This window comes from Macaca nemestrina, chromosome 1, assembly GCF_043159975.1.
Source record: "Macaca nemestrina isolate mMacNem1 chromosome 1, mMacNem.hap1, whole genome shotgun sequence".
Lineage (NCBI taxonomy): Eukaryota > Metazoa > Chordata > Mammalia > Primates > Cercopithecidae > Macaca > Macaca nemestrina.
This window is the reverse complement of record NC_092125.1, coordinates 221198709-221214953: the sequence shown is the minus strand read 5'-3', so window position 1 is coordinate 221214953 and position 16245 is coordinate 221198709. Positions and strand designations below refer to the sequence as shown.

The window sequence follows — 16245 nt, the reverse complement described above, 5'->3', positions numbered from 1 at the left end:
AAACTCCACTAAAAAAAAAAAAAAGAAAAGAAATATTTTACAAGTGTTATATGCCTCTATGAGTTTCATAGTTAGATAAAAGGGAATATGATATCTTTACTGGTGAGAGCTAGTTTAATTCAGCAAGGGCCGCTGCCCACCGTGAGGACAGGCACGGGCTGGCGATGCCCTGAGGGTCCTGCTCATGCGCACTGCGGGCCTCCCCTTCCAGGGCAGGGGCCAAATGTTTTGTAGAGATAGGGTTTTGCCATGTTGTCCAGGTTGGTCTCGAACCCCTGGGCTGAAATGATCCTCCCGCCTTGGCCTCCCAAAGTGTTGGAGTTACAGGCAGGAGTCACTGCTCCCACCAAGAATTTTCTTTCTTTAAATTCCTGGTTGAATAAGGACTTGTTTATTTTGAGGAAAAAAGGTCCCAAACATCAAGGTGTTCACAAAAATAACCCACAGTATCAACTTTAGAAAACAAGTTTTAAGATTATAACACTAATTATTTTCCTGAGGATGCATTTGACATGCCAAGTCTCATTCACAAAAATATATCGTTAGATTTTTGTTGAAGTGCCCCACACAGCACACTAACATGGGGGTGTAACACACATAATTCTAACTCCAAGCTGCTTTCAGGAGCTGCTCAACTCCATGAGATTGCCTTTGCAGTTAGGGAAGCAACTACTGAACTTACGTGTGAATGAAAAGAATTGTATTCCCTACAAAAAAAAAAGAGATTATTTTGGAGACAGTTGATAACCATACATCCTTTTTACTGTTAAGTTACAAAGAGGCATCTAAATTACAAGAAAATATTGCAGGGTAAGACTTAAGAAAACTACTAGGAGCATCAAGGGAAGTGAAAATGGGACTAGGTGCAGGGCAAAAAAAATGAATTAATGAATATGGGAAGGACAAGGATGAGGAGAACAGTAAGCATGTGCTGAAGATAGAGGTAAAAAAATAATGGGATAAGATTTCTAAACCCCACTATGTGCTTCAGAGTCATCCTGGCCATTGGCGCCGTCTCTCTTATCCTCTCCTTCCTCAGCCTCTTTTTCATCATCCTTGATCAACTCCAGCTGCTCATCCGCCCGATCTTCATTATCAGCATCGCCCAGTAGGGGCCGCTCGTCAGCAGAGCCATCTGCGCCCCCCTCAGACTCCAGCTTCACGTGAGCCTCCCCTTTCTTCACGGAGCTGCTGCTCTGCTCCTCTTGTGACGTAGCGTTCTTCACCTCTACTCCTTCTTTGCTCTGTTCCTTTTCAATGTTTTCCAGGTTTTGCAGGAGAGAAGCCACTTTCTCTTTTATCTGGGTCAACTCCTGCTTGATGGCCTGAAGGTCGTCTCCTTTCAACTTTCCAGACTTGTGAGATCCCCTCTGTCCACTCTTGGAACCGAAGCCACTTGTGCGCCTTCCTGAGGTGCTTCCTGACACGCGCGGACGTTTCGAGGGCCCTCCAGCCAGAGCAACAGGAGGAGGAGGAGGGATCCGTGCTGGGAAACTGTACATCCGACCGTAATAATCCCGTTGGAAGTCATAGTCCGAGTCAAAGGAGGAGCCGGACGTCTCCGCTGCTGATCGTTTCCCGCCTGCTTTTCGCTGGTTCGCTTTTGGCTCCGCAGCCAGGTTTATATCCACAACCTGGCCGGCAACCATTCTGCCGTCCTCTCCCGCCACAGCGGCGCGGGCGTTTTTCTCCTTAGCGTATTGAACGAAGGCAAAGCCCTTATGAACAGAGCAGCCCGCGACTCTGCCATACTTGGAAAAGATGGCCTCCACATCAGATTTCTTGACAACGAGAGTGTTGAGATTCCCAATGAACACACGGGAGTTCACGGAGTGAGGATCTGTCTTGTTGGTAACGTTGCTGGCCATTGTGGTTGATGAGAAGGTTTCTCAAAAAGCCAAAACAGGAGGCAAGAGGGAGAAGAGATTCGATTCCAAGTCTCCTCCTCCCGGGTTCTACGTGGAGAAGCCAACTGCGGCTCGACGTCGGAAATGCGGCCACAACCGCTCAGTCTTCGTCTCTTCACAAAACGGCCCCCAACAAGAATTCTGAAATGACATAAAAAAGGCACAATCACAATTTTTGAAATAAAGACAAAATTGCATTTAGAGGAAAAAATATCAAAGCTTCAAACTGTTCATATGAAAAAAAGAAAAGAGACAGGGTATAGGTAGCTCTGTGCCATCACAGGCTGCACTGTCACCATCCCAGACCGGCTGACTATAGGTCAGATGGGAGTGTCCTTACAGAAGTTAGGAACTTACCAGATCCGGATGTAGTTTAGAAGGTGCTCAGACCTCAGGAAGAACCAAGCAGTAACTCCAGGCTTGAAGACTTTGGGTTTCTCCTCTGGGTCTTTAGAAGCTTTTATTGACCTTTCTAATCACAACTCCCACCACGCCTCTCCACTTATCCACTGCTAACTTCCAATCAAAAAGTGATATCTGATTGCGTTTCTGAAGTTCCACCCAGTTAATCCTGATTGGGTTTTTGGCTCTCGCAGATTAATGGATTGAACCAGATATCCATTCTTATCACATATCCATATTCATTTCATGAATCAAGAAATTGACAGTGTTAGGAATAGAGTAGAAGTCAAGAATTCATTCCTTCAAGGCCAGGCGAAGTGGCTCACGCCTGTAACCCCAGCACTTGGGGAGGCCAAGTCGGGTGGATCACCTGAGTTCAGTAGTTCAAGACCAGCCTGGCCCACATGGTGAAACTCTGTCTCCACAAAACACACACACACACACACACACACACAGAGAGACAAAACAAAAAACCTTTGAGGACAAAACCTTGTTCACTCATGGTCTATATTTAATGTACTTCCACTAGAAGTGAGAAATTCTCATGGTTTGCATAATATTTTAAAATTATCAATCACTCCAAAGGTATATCTACTATTTGTAAAAGTATTAACTACTTTGTCTTTGACTATATGACAAGCTCTAGTAGGGGTGTATATTACTGTAAATTGTTCTGATATAAACTCTAAAATAAACACAAAAGTATTAACCAACTTTTAAAACAGGATAAATAGGTCAGGTGCGGTGGCTCGTGTCTGTAATCCAGCACTCTGGGAGGCCAAGGCGGGCAGATCACGAGGTCAGAAGACGGAGAACATCTTGACCAACATAGTGAAACCCCATCGCTACTAAAAATGTAAAAATTAGCCAGGCATGGTGGCACAGGCCTGTAATCTCAGCTACTCAGGAGGCTGAGACAGGAGAATCACTTGAACTAGGGGGTCGGAGGTTGCAGTGAGCTGAGATCTCCTCACTGCACTGCAGCCGGGGCAATAGAGTGAGACTCCGTCTCAAAAAAAAAAAAAAAAAGGCCAGGTGTGGTGGTGGCTCACTCCTGTAATCCCAGCACTCTTTGGGAGGCCAAGGCAAGTAGGTCACAACGTCAAAAAATCGAGACCATCCTAGCCAACATGGTGAAACCCCGTCTCTACTAAAAATACGAAAATTAGCTGGGCATGGTGGCGCCCATCCATAGTCCTAGCTATTCGAGAGGCTGAGGCAGGAGAATCGCTTGAACCCAGGAGGAGGAGGTTGCAGTGAGCCAAGATTGCGTCACTGCACTCCAACCTGGTGACAGAGCGAGACACCGTCTCAAAACAAACAAGCAAACAAGAAACAAACAAACAAAAAAAGGTGGAAAAATAAATTCTCAATTTCTATCTCTAAATTCATCTTCAGAAGTGATAGCATTTCCTGCTTGGCATTCTTCTCCTACATTTTTGGCGTAAGATCTATCAACAAAAAGTATGAACCCAGGTTTGTGTAATGGAATATCTTAAACATCAATAGGAGGAGTCAGTAGTTCTGATGCCACACACACACGTGTGGTCTTCTCCATCATCAGTAAACGGCTGCAAAGTGGCAGAGTTATGCAGAGTATAGCATTTGAAATGGAGATTTGAAGGTGACAAGAAAAGGAATTTGTAAGACATCAGTCTACAAGTTGAAAAATGTTGGTTCACGTCACAATAATTTTATTTATTCATTCATTTTATTTATTTGTTTGTTTATTTTTTGAGACCGAGTCTCACTCTGTCACCAGGCTGGAGTGCAATGGCACAATCTCGGCTCACTGCAACCTCTGCCTCCCAGGTTCAAACGATTTTCCTGCCTTAGCCTCCTGAATAGCTGGGACTACAGGCGCATGCCACTACACCCGGCTATTTTTTTGTATTTTTGGTAAAGACAGGGTTTCACCATGTTAGCTAGGATGATCTCGATCCCCTGACCTCGTGATCTGCCCACCTTGGCCTCCCAAAGTGCTGGGATTACAGGCGTGAGCCACCATGCCTAGCCTGTTTGCATCAAAATTTAATAGGTATTCAATTGCATATGAAACTTGTAGGTAAAGTTTATTTCTTTTTTCTTGAAAGCCTTTATTTGTTTGTTTATTTATTTATTTATAATGTATTTGTTTATTAATTTTTTTTTTTTTTTTGAGATGGAGTTTCATTCTTGTTTTCCAGGCTGGAGTGCAATGGCACGATCTCGGGTCACTGCAACCTCTGCCTCCTGGCTTAAGTGATTCTCCTGCCTCAGTCTCCCAGTTAGCTGCAATTACAGGCACAGGCCACCACACACAGCTAATTTTTGTATTTTTAGTAGAGAGAGAGTTTCACCATGTTGCCCAGGCTGGTCTGGAACTCCTGACCACAGATGATCCACCCACCTCGGCCTCTGAAAGTGCCGGGATTACAGGCGTGAACCACCGTGCCCAGCCTAAACTCGTCATTTTTAATACCTTCTACATCACATGAGGAAGAAAAGCAGAAACACTTGAGTGCTTCACGAAGGTCAAGGTTGGTATAAGTTTGGGTTCCAATATGATGAATTTCTGCTTCTAGGGAACCAAGCAGTTCAGGTAAAGGAAGGTCAGGAAACTCCAGGGCTTTCTCTCCCTCCAAAGAAAGCTTTACGCATCACCTTAACTTAGAAAGCAAATCTCATCCCCGCGTTGTCACGTAGTAAAAAGGCATACTTTCCTAAAAATGGTCCCAATGTCATTTGGACTGCTTCAAACACAGGAATTTTCTGAACTTCATGTGAAACCCCTCCTCAGAAATATTTTCCTGACTCCAAGGGATTTGCTGATATATTGGCTTGGGACGTTAACTGGATATGGCAGCCCTGGTATCCACCAACTCTGTACCTAAGTCTGCAATGATCTGGATCTCAGCTTCTCCATTTTTACTTGAGGATATTATAGAAAATAATTTACCAGAGAATTAGATGAAGTTCCATCAATATGGAGCCATCAGAAATGTCCTGAATCCAGGTGCGGTGGCTCATGCCTGTAATCCAATCACTTTGGGAGGCCGAAGTGGGGGGATAACCTGAGGTTGGGTGTTCAAGACCAGCCTGACCAACATGGAGAAACCCCGTCTCTACTAAAAATACAAAATTTGCAGACCACAGTGTCACATGCCTGTAATGCCAGCTACTTGGGAGGCTGAGACAGGAGAATCACTTGAACCCGGGAGGTGGAGGTTGCAATGAACCGAGATCGTGCCATTGCACTCCAGCCTGGGCAACAAGAGTGAAACATCATCTCAAAAAATAAAATTTTTTTTAAAAAGTCCTCTAATGCAAACAATGTCTGGGCCAAAAGGGTTAGGTCCAATAGAGACCTGGTGCAAATTTAGACAATTTTCATTCCAATGGCCTGTTTCAAAGGTAACAGGCAACTTGAGAAGGGTTTCCCTGTTTACGACCAACTGAATTTGAGTTTTAATAGTGAGGGGAGCTCCCCTTGCTCTTATCCCTTCAGCTGTTTTAGCTGCAAACACTTTATTATCCTTTGCATTCTTTTTTTTCAGCGTTGGATACTTTTATGTTCTAGAACTCTCTTAAAATGTTCACCTATGGTGACCAATTCAGCCATATCAGTAACTTTTTTTTTTTTTTGGAGGCAGAGTCTCCCTCTATTGCCCAGGCTAGAGTGCAGTGGCATGATCTTGGCTCACTGCAACCTCTGCCTCCTGAGTTCAAGCGATTCTCCTGCCTCAGCCTTGCAAGTAGCTGGAAGAACAGGCGTGTGCCACCATGCCCAGCTATTTTTTGTATTTTTTGTATTTTTATTAGAGATGGAGTTTCACTATGTTGACCAGGCTGCTCTTCAACTCCTGACCTCATCCACCCACTTCGGCCTCCCAAGGTGCTGGGACTAGAGGCGTGAGCCACCGTGCCCAGCCTTTTGTATTTTTAGTAGAGATGGGATTTCACCATGTTAGTCAGGCTGGTCTCGAACTCCTGACCTCAAATGAGCCACCCACCTCAGCCTACCAAAGTGCTGGGACTACAGGTGTGAGCCCCTGCTCCCGACCTGGTAACTTCTTATGTTTTTCAATCAGGTCACCAAGCTGTGGTCAAAATCCATTAATGAGTAAAGTTTTCTGAGCCCTTCAAGTTCTAGCAGGAAATATTCCCTAGCTACTATTATAAGACCAGAATGTTTTACAAAGGAAATTACCATTCTAGACTTGGAATCAAAAACTGACACATCTGTCTTCTGTTCACATGATTCAATAATAAACCAATTGGCCGAATGTGGTGACTCAAGACTAATCCCAGCACTTTTGGAGGCCGAGGCGGGAGGATCACTTGAGCCAGGAGTTAGAGACCAGCCTAACCAACAGAGTGAGGCCCCATCTCTATAAAAACACAGAAATTTAGCCAGCTGTGGTTTTGTGCATCTGTGGTCTCAGCTACTTAGGAGGCTGAGGTGGGAGGATTGCTGGAGCCCAGGAGGCTGAGGATGCAGTGGACTATGATGCACCACTGCACTCCAGCCCAGGTGACAGAGGGAGGTCCTGTCTCAGAAAAATAAATAAATAAATAAATAAATAAATAAATAAATAAATAAATAACAATGGACCAGTCAATCTTTCGTGGGAAGGCAGTGGGAATTGCTGCATCTTTTGGGTCATCCCTGGAAGTAGATCTTGAGGGGATAATAATACTTTCTTCAGGCTTTTTCCACCTTGCTGTAGTCGTTCATTTTTAGGCTTTCCCAGGTCCTAATACATGTGTGTCAACTGATACAAACCAGGTAACCCAGAGTCACAGCCTCCTGCGAGGATTCGAATTTACTCAGTAGATCAGGTGCAGTGACTCACACCTGTAATCCCAGCACTTTGAGAGTCTGAGGTGGGAGGATCACTTGAGGCCAGAAGTTCAAAACCAACCTGGGCAGCATTGCAAAACCCTGTCTCTGAAAAACTAAAAATTAAAAACCAATAGAAAATAATGGGTGCTAGGGAGGATGTGGAGAAATGAGAACCCTGGTACACCATTGGTAGTTGTGTAAATTAGTACAGCTAGTATGGAAAACAGTATGGAGTTTCCTCCAAAAAATAAAAATAGGATTATCATATGAACCATAAATCCCACTGCTGGATATATATGTATATATGTGTATATATGTGTGTGTGTGTGTGTGTGTATGTGTGTATGTGTGTGTGTGTGTGTGTGTGTGTGTGTGTATATATATATGTGTATATATATATATATATAATATATCCAGGAGATATCTACACTACCATGTTGGTCAATCTGGTCTCGAACTCCTGGCCTCAAGTAATCCACTTGCCTCAACCTCCCAAAATTCTGGGATTACAGGCGTGAGCCACTACACCTGGCCTGCACTCCCCTATTTATTGCAGCACTATCCACAATAGTGGATACGTGTCCACCAACAGATGAATGGATCAAGAAAATGTGGTAAATATACACAATAGCCATAAACATGAATGAAATCCTGTCATCTGCAACAACATGGATGAAACTGGAGGGCATGGTAAGTGAAGTAAGCCAGATACAGAAAGACAAACATGGCATGTTCTCACTCATATTTGGGAATTAAAAGCCATGAAACTTATAAATAGTAAAATGACGGTTATCAGAAGCTAGGAAGGGTGATGGGAAATGGAGAGTAAGAAGGGGATGGTTAACGGGAACAAAAACACAGATAGGAATAAGATCTAGGGTTCAGTAGCACAATAGGGCAACTGACGTTGACAATAGTTTATTGTAAATTTCTAGAAAATTAAAGCAGTGGAATTGGAATATTGCTAGCACGAAGAAATGATAAATTCTTGAGATGTTGGATATCCCCATTACCATGATTTGAACATTACACATTTTATGCTTGTATCAGAATATCAGGCCAGGTGCAGTGGCTCATGTCTAGAATCCCAGCACTTTGGGCAGCTGAGGCGGGTGGTTTACCTGACATCAGGAGTTTGAGACCAGCCTGGCCGACATGGTGAAAGCCCCTTTCTACTAAAAATACAAAAATTAGACAGGCGTGATGGCGGGTCCCTGTAGTCCCAGTTACTCGGGAGGCTGAGGCAGGATAATTGCTTGAACCCAGGAAGCAGATTTCTAGAGAATTCTGATGTATAAATGTCTAAAACAGGTTGATCAATCATGGAAGACACCAGAAAGTTTCCATTCATGTTCCATTTATTTATGACATTTTTAAATAACCATCCTTGCAGGGGTAACTCCTGCATCACTCTAGAACTTCAGGTTCCATTTCTGAGTCTAGGAAACAGGTCCCTAAAGGCCTCATCGATGCCAAGTCAGTGTTTTCACCCAGTCCTGCCCCCGGCTGAGTCGCCTTTGTTTTTCCACTCACAATCTCACAGTGAGCACTTGCCTGAAACACATGGCTATGTGCTTCCTTTAAGAAGTGCCTGACCGGGCCTGGCTGCTCACATCGGTAAACCAGGCACTGTGGAAGGCCAAGGCAGTTAGATCACTTGAGGTCAGGAGTTGGAGACCAGCCTCCGCCAACATCGTGAAACCCTGTCTCTACTAAAAATACAAAAATTAGCCGGGCATGGGGGCGCACACCCATAACACCAGCTACTTGGGAGGCTGAGGCAGGAGAATCACTTGAACCCAGGAGGTGGAGTTTGCAGTGAGCTGAGATTGTGCCACTGCACTTCATCCTGAGGGACAGAGTGAGACTCTGTCTCAAAAAATAAAATAAAATAATATATAAAAAATAAAATTGAAATTAAAAAATGCACCCATGTACAATATTTTGGTTCCTAAGTGTCCAGAAGAAAGCGTATCCATCCCACTAATCAGGCCTTCCCTAGGAGCAAAGATGGAAGTCCACTTTCTCAGATGGCCATGAGCCACAAGAAGGGCAGGGAACGGGAGCAAAAAAGATCCTCTTGGGCTGCCTAACTTCCCTGAGCGTCCGCATCTACTAAAAATACAAAAATTGGATGGGCATGGTGGCACACGCCAGTAACACCAGCTACTAGGGAGACTGAGGCAGGAGAATCACTTGAACCTGGGAGGTGGAGGTTGCAGTGAGATGAGATTGTGCCACTGTAATTCAGCCTGAGGAGAGAGAAAAATTCCATCCAAAAAAAAAAAAAAAAAAGCACCTATGTCCTAGATTTCAGTGTCCAAGGGTCCAGAAGAAAGCTTATCCATTCCACTAACCAGCTCTTCCCTAGGAGCAAAGATGGAAGTCCACTGTCTCAGATGGCCATGAGCCACAGGAAGGGCAGGGAACGGGACCAAAAAAGATCCTCTTGGGCTGCCTGACTTCCCTGAGCGTCCGCATCAGCTCAGCCCGAATTGGGGCAAGGATCTCCCAATTGACGTGACCCCTGTTGTCAAGACTCTCCAGAGGGGCAGGATACAACTCCAGGCCTAACTTGCTCAGCCCGCCTGTGTGACGCAGCAGGTCTTTCAGAGCATTTGCGGAGGTCTCATTTCCACGAAAGTAGAAGGTGGTGAGCTGGGAGCAGCGGCTCAGGGCAGGCAGGAGGACCCTGAGTTGGGAGTCCTGGATCCGACAGTCCTCTAAGACGAGGCTCTTGAGAGTAGCAGCAGCTTTCTCTAGCAGAGCTCCAAGGGGCTCAAGATTGGTGGTCCACATTAGGATATGAATCAGACGCAGCTCCTTTAGCTGACTGAGGCTTGGGTACTGAGACAGACACTCCATATCCCGATCAGTTAGGTAAGCATGACAGAATGTAAAGGCCTCCAAGGGGTTCTTGAGACACCTAGGGAGAGCAAGAAGTTAGTTATGGGCAATGGTGCCAGTTAGCGGAGGGGGTGGGAAATAATGTCAACGGTAAACTTGAAGTGGGCATTGAGCAATTCTGCACCTTACTACAACACAGGTGTTATGGTAACCTGCAATGGGGAAGCCTGTTTCACCCAAACACAAGTTTGTTCCCATCATCAGATGATGGTCCGCATGCAAGGTGCTGCCTGATGAAGACTCAGATCATTCAGGGGCAGCTCCACTTTAGGCTCAGTCCTTTCACCCTTGCTTGTGTGATTGATACCATTCTGAGGCCTACTCCCTCACCCTCCATCCCAGAAGCATGCATTTCCCATATCAATTACCTCTCCTGGGGTTCTAAACAACATTTTACAGACAGCGATTTAGAGACAGGATCATTGGTGTTTACTAAGCTTCTGAGGACAGAGTTTCTACTGTGAAATGCACAGGTTTGATGCACTTTCCCTTCTTTTTTTTTTTTGAGACAAGGTCTCACACTGTAACCTGGGCTGAAGTGCAGTGGCACAATCTCAGCTCACTGCAACCTCTGCTTCCCTTGCCTCAGCCTCCCAAGTAGCTGGGATTACTGGTGCCCATCACCATGCCCGGCTAATTTTTTTTTTTTATTTTTAATAGAGACGGGGATTCACTGGTCTCGAGGCCAGGTTGGTCTCGAACTTCTAACCTTGTGATCTGCCCACCTCGGCCTCCAAAAATGCTGGGATTACAGGCGTGAGACACCGCGCCCGGCCGCACTTTCTCTTCTTTCATACCCTCCTCTGTATGAAGAATACGTTTCCATCATATTCACTTTAAACACACTTCCTAACAAGGAATTCACAAATGCACCCTCACTAGATCTGAACCCCCAACTAACCAGCTCCCTCCATGTCTCTCTGTAGCATCTACCCCAGGCCATCCCCTTGCCCTTGTTTGAGTGGTCTTGTGATACCCACTTCAGGATATAGAGCACTGAAGAGCGTAATGCACTGATATTTTAGCCTCCCATTCCCTGTGACATCACCAGTGGCTGGCACACAGTAGATGCCCACTAGCGTTTACTGTGAAAAAGAACAAAAGTCTGTGGTATGGTCTGCAGAGAAAGCTCACCATCCTTTCTTACCTGAGCAGGTGCTCCAGGTGCTCTTTGATATTGCTGACCTTTCTTATATAAAGCATCTGGGGGTAGGACAGGCAGAGGAATGGAGAGTCCAAGTCAGGAATGAACTGCTGGAGGCCGCTCACGTATAACTCACCATCATAACCGAAGGCTAAAAAGAGTTTGCGAAGATTTCTCATCCGGCTCAGGTAAGGGGCAAACTTTCCTGTTTGATTCAGAGAGCACTTTCTCCTGACTTCCAACTCCTGCATACTGTCTGGGTATATCCTTTCCAATAGATTTCTGAAACTTGAAGTGGGCATTGAGTAATTCTGCACCTTACTACAACACAGGTGCACGAGACCGCTTCTGTAGTGGACCCACCCACAGAGGTAGCTCAGGCATTCATCCAGCGCACCGTCCTTTAGGCAGAGGTCTATGAACACCTTCAAGGGCTGGCGCTCTCCCATCCTCGGACAGTCCTCCACTGTCTGCCTCTTACTCATGGCCTCTGGGGAGCAGGACAGGGCCCGGGCTCCAGACCATATGGTCCAGAAATTCTCCTCAACATCCCGCAAATCCAGCACTTGAAGTTTCCACCTCCTGTGAGTCACATGGGGGAAAAGCTCAGAATGAGCAAGGACCCACCCCCGACCTGAGCTTTCCCTCCACATCCAGGACATCAGTCAGCTGCTTCTGTCCTCAGTGCTCCCACTTCTGTCTCTTCTCCATCCCGTTCCCCCTTTGATTCTCCCTGGCACCCACTTCTAGTACCTTGACCTTCCACTGGGAGGAAGCAGGTTCCTGTTTCCTCGGTGGACCCTGCATGGTAAGCAGTCCTTTCCCAGAGGAGCTGGGCCATGGCCAAGGCCTCTCATGGGCACCATCAGAAGCCTCTGAGCCACCCTAGTTCCCCAACCCCGCCACACCTGAGCCAGCTGTCCCCTTCCCTGGATGCCTGGGCCCTTCCCACCAGGCCACCTGAGTCACCTCACCTGGGCCGAACCTTCTGGGCCAGCAGTGTATCAAGTCCCTTCAGCACAGCTCGCAAGGTCTCCAGATGAGGTGTCTTCATCAGGGATCCCAGAGGGAGGCGGAGGAAGGGCCAAGCCTGCACCATCAGCTTCAGGGCCTCACAGCGTCTCATGCTGAAGGCCTCCATGAACATCAGAGGGAAGACCTCCCGGGGCAGCTCATCCAGGGTGAAGATGGTCAGGGACCGGTTCCTCAGCAGGCTCTGCCCTGCCAGCTCCAGAAGTCTGGATGGGGACTGGAGGCTCATTCTGACAAATCTGCAAGGAAAAGCTCTAGAGGAAAATCCAGCAAAAAGGCAAGTTTCTCAGGCCAATCCCCTGCAACCCACTCTTCTCCTAGGGCCAAAGTCATTTCTCCAGCATGTGTGAAAGAGCTCTCAGTTTATTCCAATTCCATTCTGCAATAAGTGACCACAGAGATACAGTTCTACCCTTCTGATACCAAGAAGAATGTGTCCCAACCTCTAAAGAGTCAGCAAGATCACTCTTAGTCCATGAATTATTAGCCTCTGCTCCACTAAACTCATAACACCGGGAAATGTTACCGAGGATCTCTGAAGCTCAGATCTCATGCCCAGGTAATATTTTATTTTTTGACTTTTTGTAAAGACAGTGGGTTTCACTATGTTGTCCAGGCTGGTCTCGAACTCCTAGACTCAAGCAATCCACCTGCCTTGGCCTCCCAAAGTGCTGGGATTACAAGCGTGAGCCTCTGCCCCGGCCTCATTATTGAAAATTTCAGTGAGAAGCTTTGAAAGCTATGTGACAGTGTTATGCATCATTCACAAGACACAGATGTTTCCAATACACATCTTACACATCTTAAAAATGAACCACTTTTCAGGAGATCGAGACCATCCTGGCGAACACGGTGAAACTCCGTCTCTACTAAAAAAATACAAAAAACTAGCCGGGCGAGGTGGCGGGCGCCTGTAGTCCCAGCTACACAGGAGGCTGAGGCAGGAGAATGGCGTAAACCCGGGAGGCGGAGCTTGCAGTGAGCTGAGATCCGGCCACTGCACTCCAGCCTGGGCGACAGAGCGAGACTCCGTCTCAAAAAAAAAAAAAAAAAAAAAAAAAAATGAACCACTTTGGCTGGGTGCAGTGACTCACACCTGTAATCCAGCCCTTTGGGAGGCAGAGGAAGGTGGATCATCTGAGGTCAGGAGCTCGAGAGTAGCCTGGCCAACATGGTAAAACCCTGCCTCTACTAAAATTACAAAGATTAGCCTGGGGCAGTGGCCTGTGTCTATTGTCCAAGCTAGTAGGGAGACTGAGGCAGTAGGATCGCTTGAACCCAGAAGGCAGAGGTTGCTGTGAGCTATTATACCACCGCACTCCAGCCTGGGAAACAGGCTAGATTCAAAGAAAAGAGAGAGAGAGAGAACTACATTTGATTAGACTTCTTAAGCTCCACCCAGTTAATCCTGATTGGATTTTTGGCTTTCTTCCAGATTAACCAATGGAATTAGATATTCATCCATGAAAGTGAAAGAATTAGGGATAAGGTGAAGTCCAGGACTCATTCACTGATTGACTCCACAAACATGGAGCTTTACTAATATGTGTCCTTCACAGTCCTGAGTGTGAGATAGGGAAGGGTTGAATCTCTTCCTGACATTAGACAGAAAGAAAAAAGCTTGAAAGTATCTTTGTTGAGAGATCCTTGGCCACATCAAATGTATCAAAATATTTCAGAGTTGAAACAGTTTTACAAAGACAGACATGACAGTCCCTAAGAAAACACAGTAGAAATCTTCATGTACCCAATGATCACCTGGGTGGTATAGTTTAATATTTTTTGGTGTGGGGGTAGCTGAGTCTCACTTTGTTACCCAAGCTGGAGTGCAGTGGCACCAGCTCGACTCACTGTAACCTCTGCCTTAGAGATTCAAGCAATTCTCGTGCTTCAGGCTTCCACATAACTGGGATTAAAGGTATGCACCCCCACACCCATGTCGCCATTTGGGTGGAAGAGTTACAATGAGGATCTGATTGATTTAAAATTAGGGTCAAAGATCCTCTTTGGTTAAGATTTTGGGGTTTTTTTGTTTGTTTGTTTTGGACAGGGTCTCACTCGGTTGCCCAGGCTGGAGTACAGCAGTGGTGTGAGCATGGCTCACCACAGCCTCAATCTTCTGGGCTCAAGTGATTCTCCCGCGTAAGCCACTCAAATAGCTGGGACTACAGATGCATGCCACCATGCCTGGCTAATTAAAAAATATACAGATATTTTGTGGAGGCCGAGCACTAGTGGCTCACGGCTGTAATCCCAGCACTTTGGGAGGCCGAGGCAGGTGGATCACTTGAGGTCAGGAGTTCGAGACCAACCTGGCCAACATGGTGAAACCCCACCTCTACTAAAAATACAAAAATTATCTGAGCATGGTGGCAGATGGCTGTAATACCAGCTACTCAGGAGGAAGGCTGAGGCATGACAATTGCTTGAACCTGGGAGGCAGAGGTTGCAGTGAGCTGAGAGGATGCCACTGCTCTCCAGTCTGGGCAACAGAGTAAGACTCCATCCCCCCTCTCAAAAAAGAACATTTTGTAGAGATGGGTTTTTGCCATTTTTCTTAGGCTGATCTCAAACCCCTGGGCTGAAATGATCCTCCAACCTTGGCCTCCCAAATTGTTGGGGTTATAGGCATGAGTTACTGCTCCCATCAAGAAGTTTGAAATGACATAATGCAAAGCACCACACAATTTTTTGAAATAAAGACACAACCGTATTTGGAGGAAAAAACTCAAAGCTTCTAGTTGTTCATATGAAAAAAAAAAAAAAGACAGGATATATCTCTGTGCCATCGTAGGCTGCACTGTCACCATCCCAGTCCGTCTGACTGTAGGTCAGATGGGAGTGTCATTACAGAAATTAGGCACTTACCAGATCTAGACTGAGTTTGCAGGGTGCTCAGACCTCAGGAAGAACCAAGCTGTAACTCCAGGCTTGAAGACTTTGGGTCTCTCCTCTGGGTCTTTAGAAGCTTTTATTGACCTTTCTAATCACAACTCCCACCCACACCCCTCCACGTATCCACTGCTAGCTTCCAATCAAAAAGTGATATCTGATTGCATTTCTGAAGCTCCACCCAGATAATCCTGATTGAGTTTTTGGCTCTCCCCAGATTAATGGATTGAATCAGACATCCATTCATACCAGATATCCATATTAATTTCATGAATCAAGAAATTGACAGTGTTAGGGATAGGGTGGAAGTCAAGAATTCATTCATTCAAGGCTGGGTGAGGTGGCTCACACTTGTAATCCCAACTCTTTGGAAGGACAAGGCAGGTAGATCGCCTGAGTTCAGGTGTTCAAGACTAGCCAGGCCAACGAAGAGAAACCCTGTACCTACAAAACTTCAAAAATTAGCCGGGCATGATGGCAGGTGCCTGTAACCCAGCTACTTGGGAGGCCGAAGCAGGATAATCACTTGAACCCCGTAGGCAATAGTTTCAGTGAGCCAAAATTGTGCCATTGCTCTCCAGTCTTGGTGACAGAGGGAGACTCTGTCAAAAAACAAAACAAAACAAAACAAACAAACAAACAAAATAAACAAGAATTCATTCATTCATGAACTCCACAAACACTGATGGACTTTTACTAATATGTGACCTTCATAGTCCTGAGTGTGAGGCAGGGAAGGGTTGGATCTGTTCTGGACATTAGACAGAAAAATAAAATCTGAAAGTAGTGCTGTTGGGAGATCTTTGACCACATCAAAATTATTAAAATGCTGTATACTTACAAAAAGCTTTATAAAAACAGAGGAGTCGTCCCTACAATATCAAAATAAAAATCTCCACGTATCGAATGGTCTTGTAGGTTTTGTATCACCTAAGGTAGCAGATTATACTCTCGTTCTCGTGGAAGAGAGGTGCCATGGAGGGCATGAGTAGTCTCAGGGCTTAGGTTAAGTCTTCTCTGGAAGAAATTGAAAGCATACCTATAAACTTTATAAATTTGATCGATGAAGAAGGGAGGGGGAGAAACAAAAATAAACCAAGCTTGCTGCGTATTCAGCATTCATCATGAGGTCAGCT

At 45.7% G+C, this 16245-nt stretch overlaps 2 protein-coding genes across 2 annotated transcripts; both read right to left on the bottom strand.

Moving 5' to 3' along the window:
* Window positions 1–751: 751 nt before the first annotated feature.
* Window positions 752–2932, bottom strand: LOC105473187 (heterogeneous nuclear ribonucleoprotein C like 1). The gene has a single exon (XM_011726846.2). The coding sequence runs from the start codon at window positions 1866–1868 to the stop codon at window positions 969–971; it is 900 nt and encodes a 299-aa protein (XP_011725148.2). The 5' UTR covers window positions 1869–2932; the 3' UTR covers window positions 752–968.
* A 6551-nt stretch (window positions 2933–9483) lies between these two features.
* On the bottom strand, window positions 9484–15140 carry LOC105473186 (PRAME family member 17-like). The gene is made up of 4 exons (XM_024790144.2): window positions 15086–15140; window positions 12160–12471; window positions 11189–11767; window positions 9484–10060 (listed from the first exon to the last, which is right to left on the bottom strand). Exons 2-4 carry the CDS (start codon window positions 12444–12446, stop codon window positions 9502–9504), a joined length of 1425 nt encoding a protein of 474 aa, XP_024645912.2. The 5' UTR covers window positions 12447–12471; window positions 15086–15140; the 3' UTR covers window positions 9484–9501.
* Between the last annotated feature and the right edge of the window lie 1105 nt (window positions 15141–16245).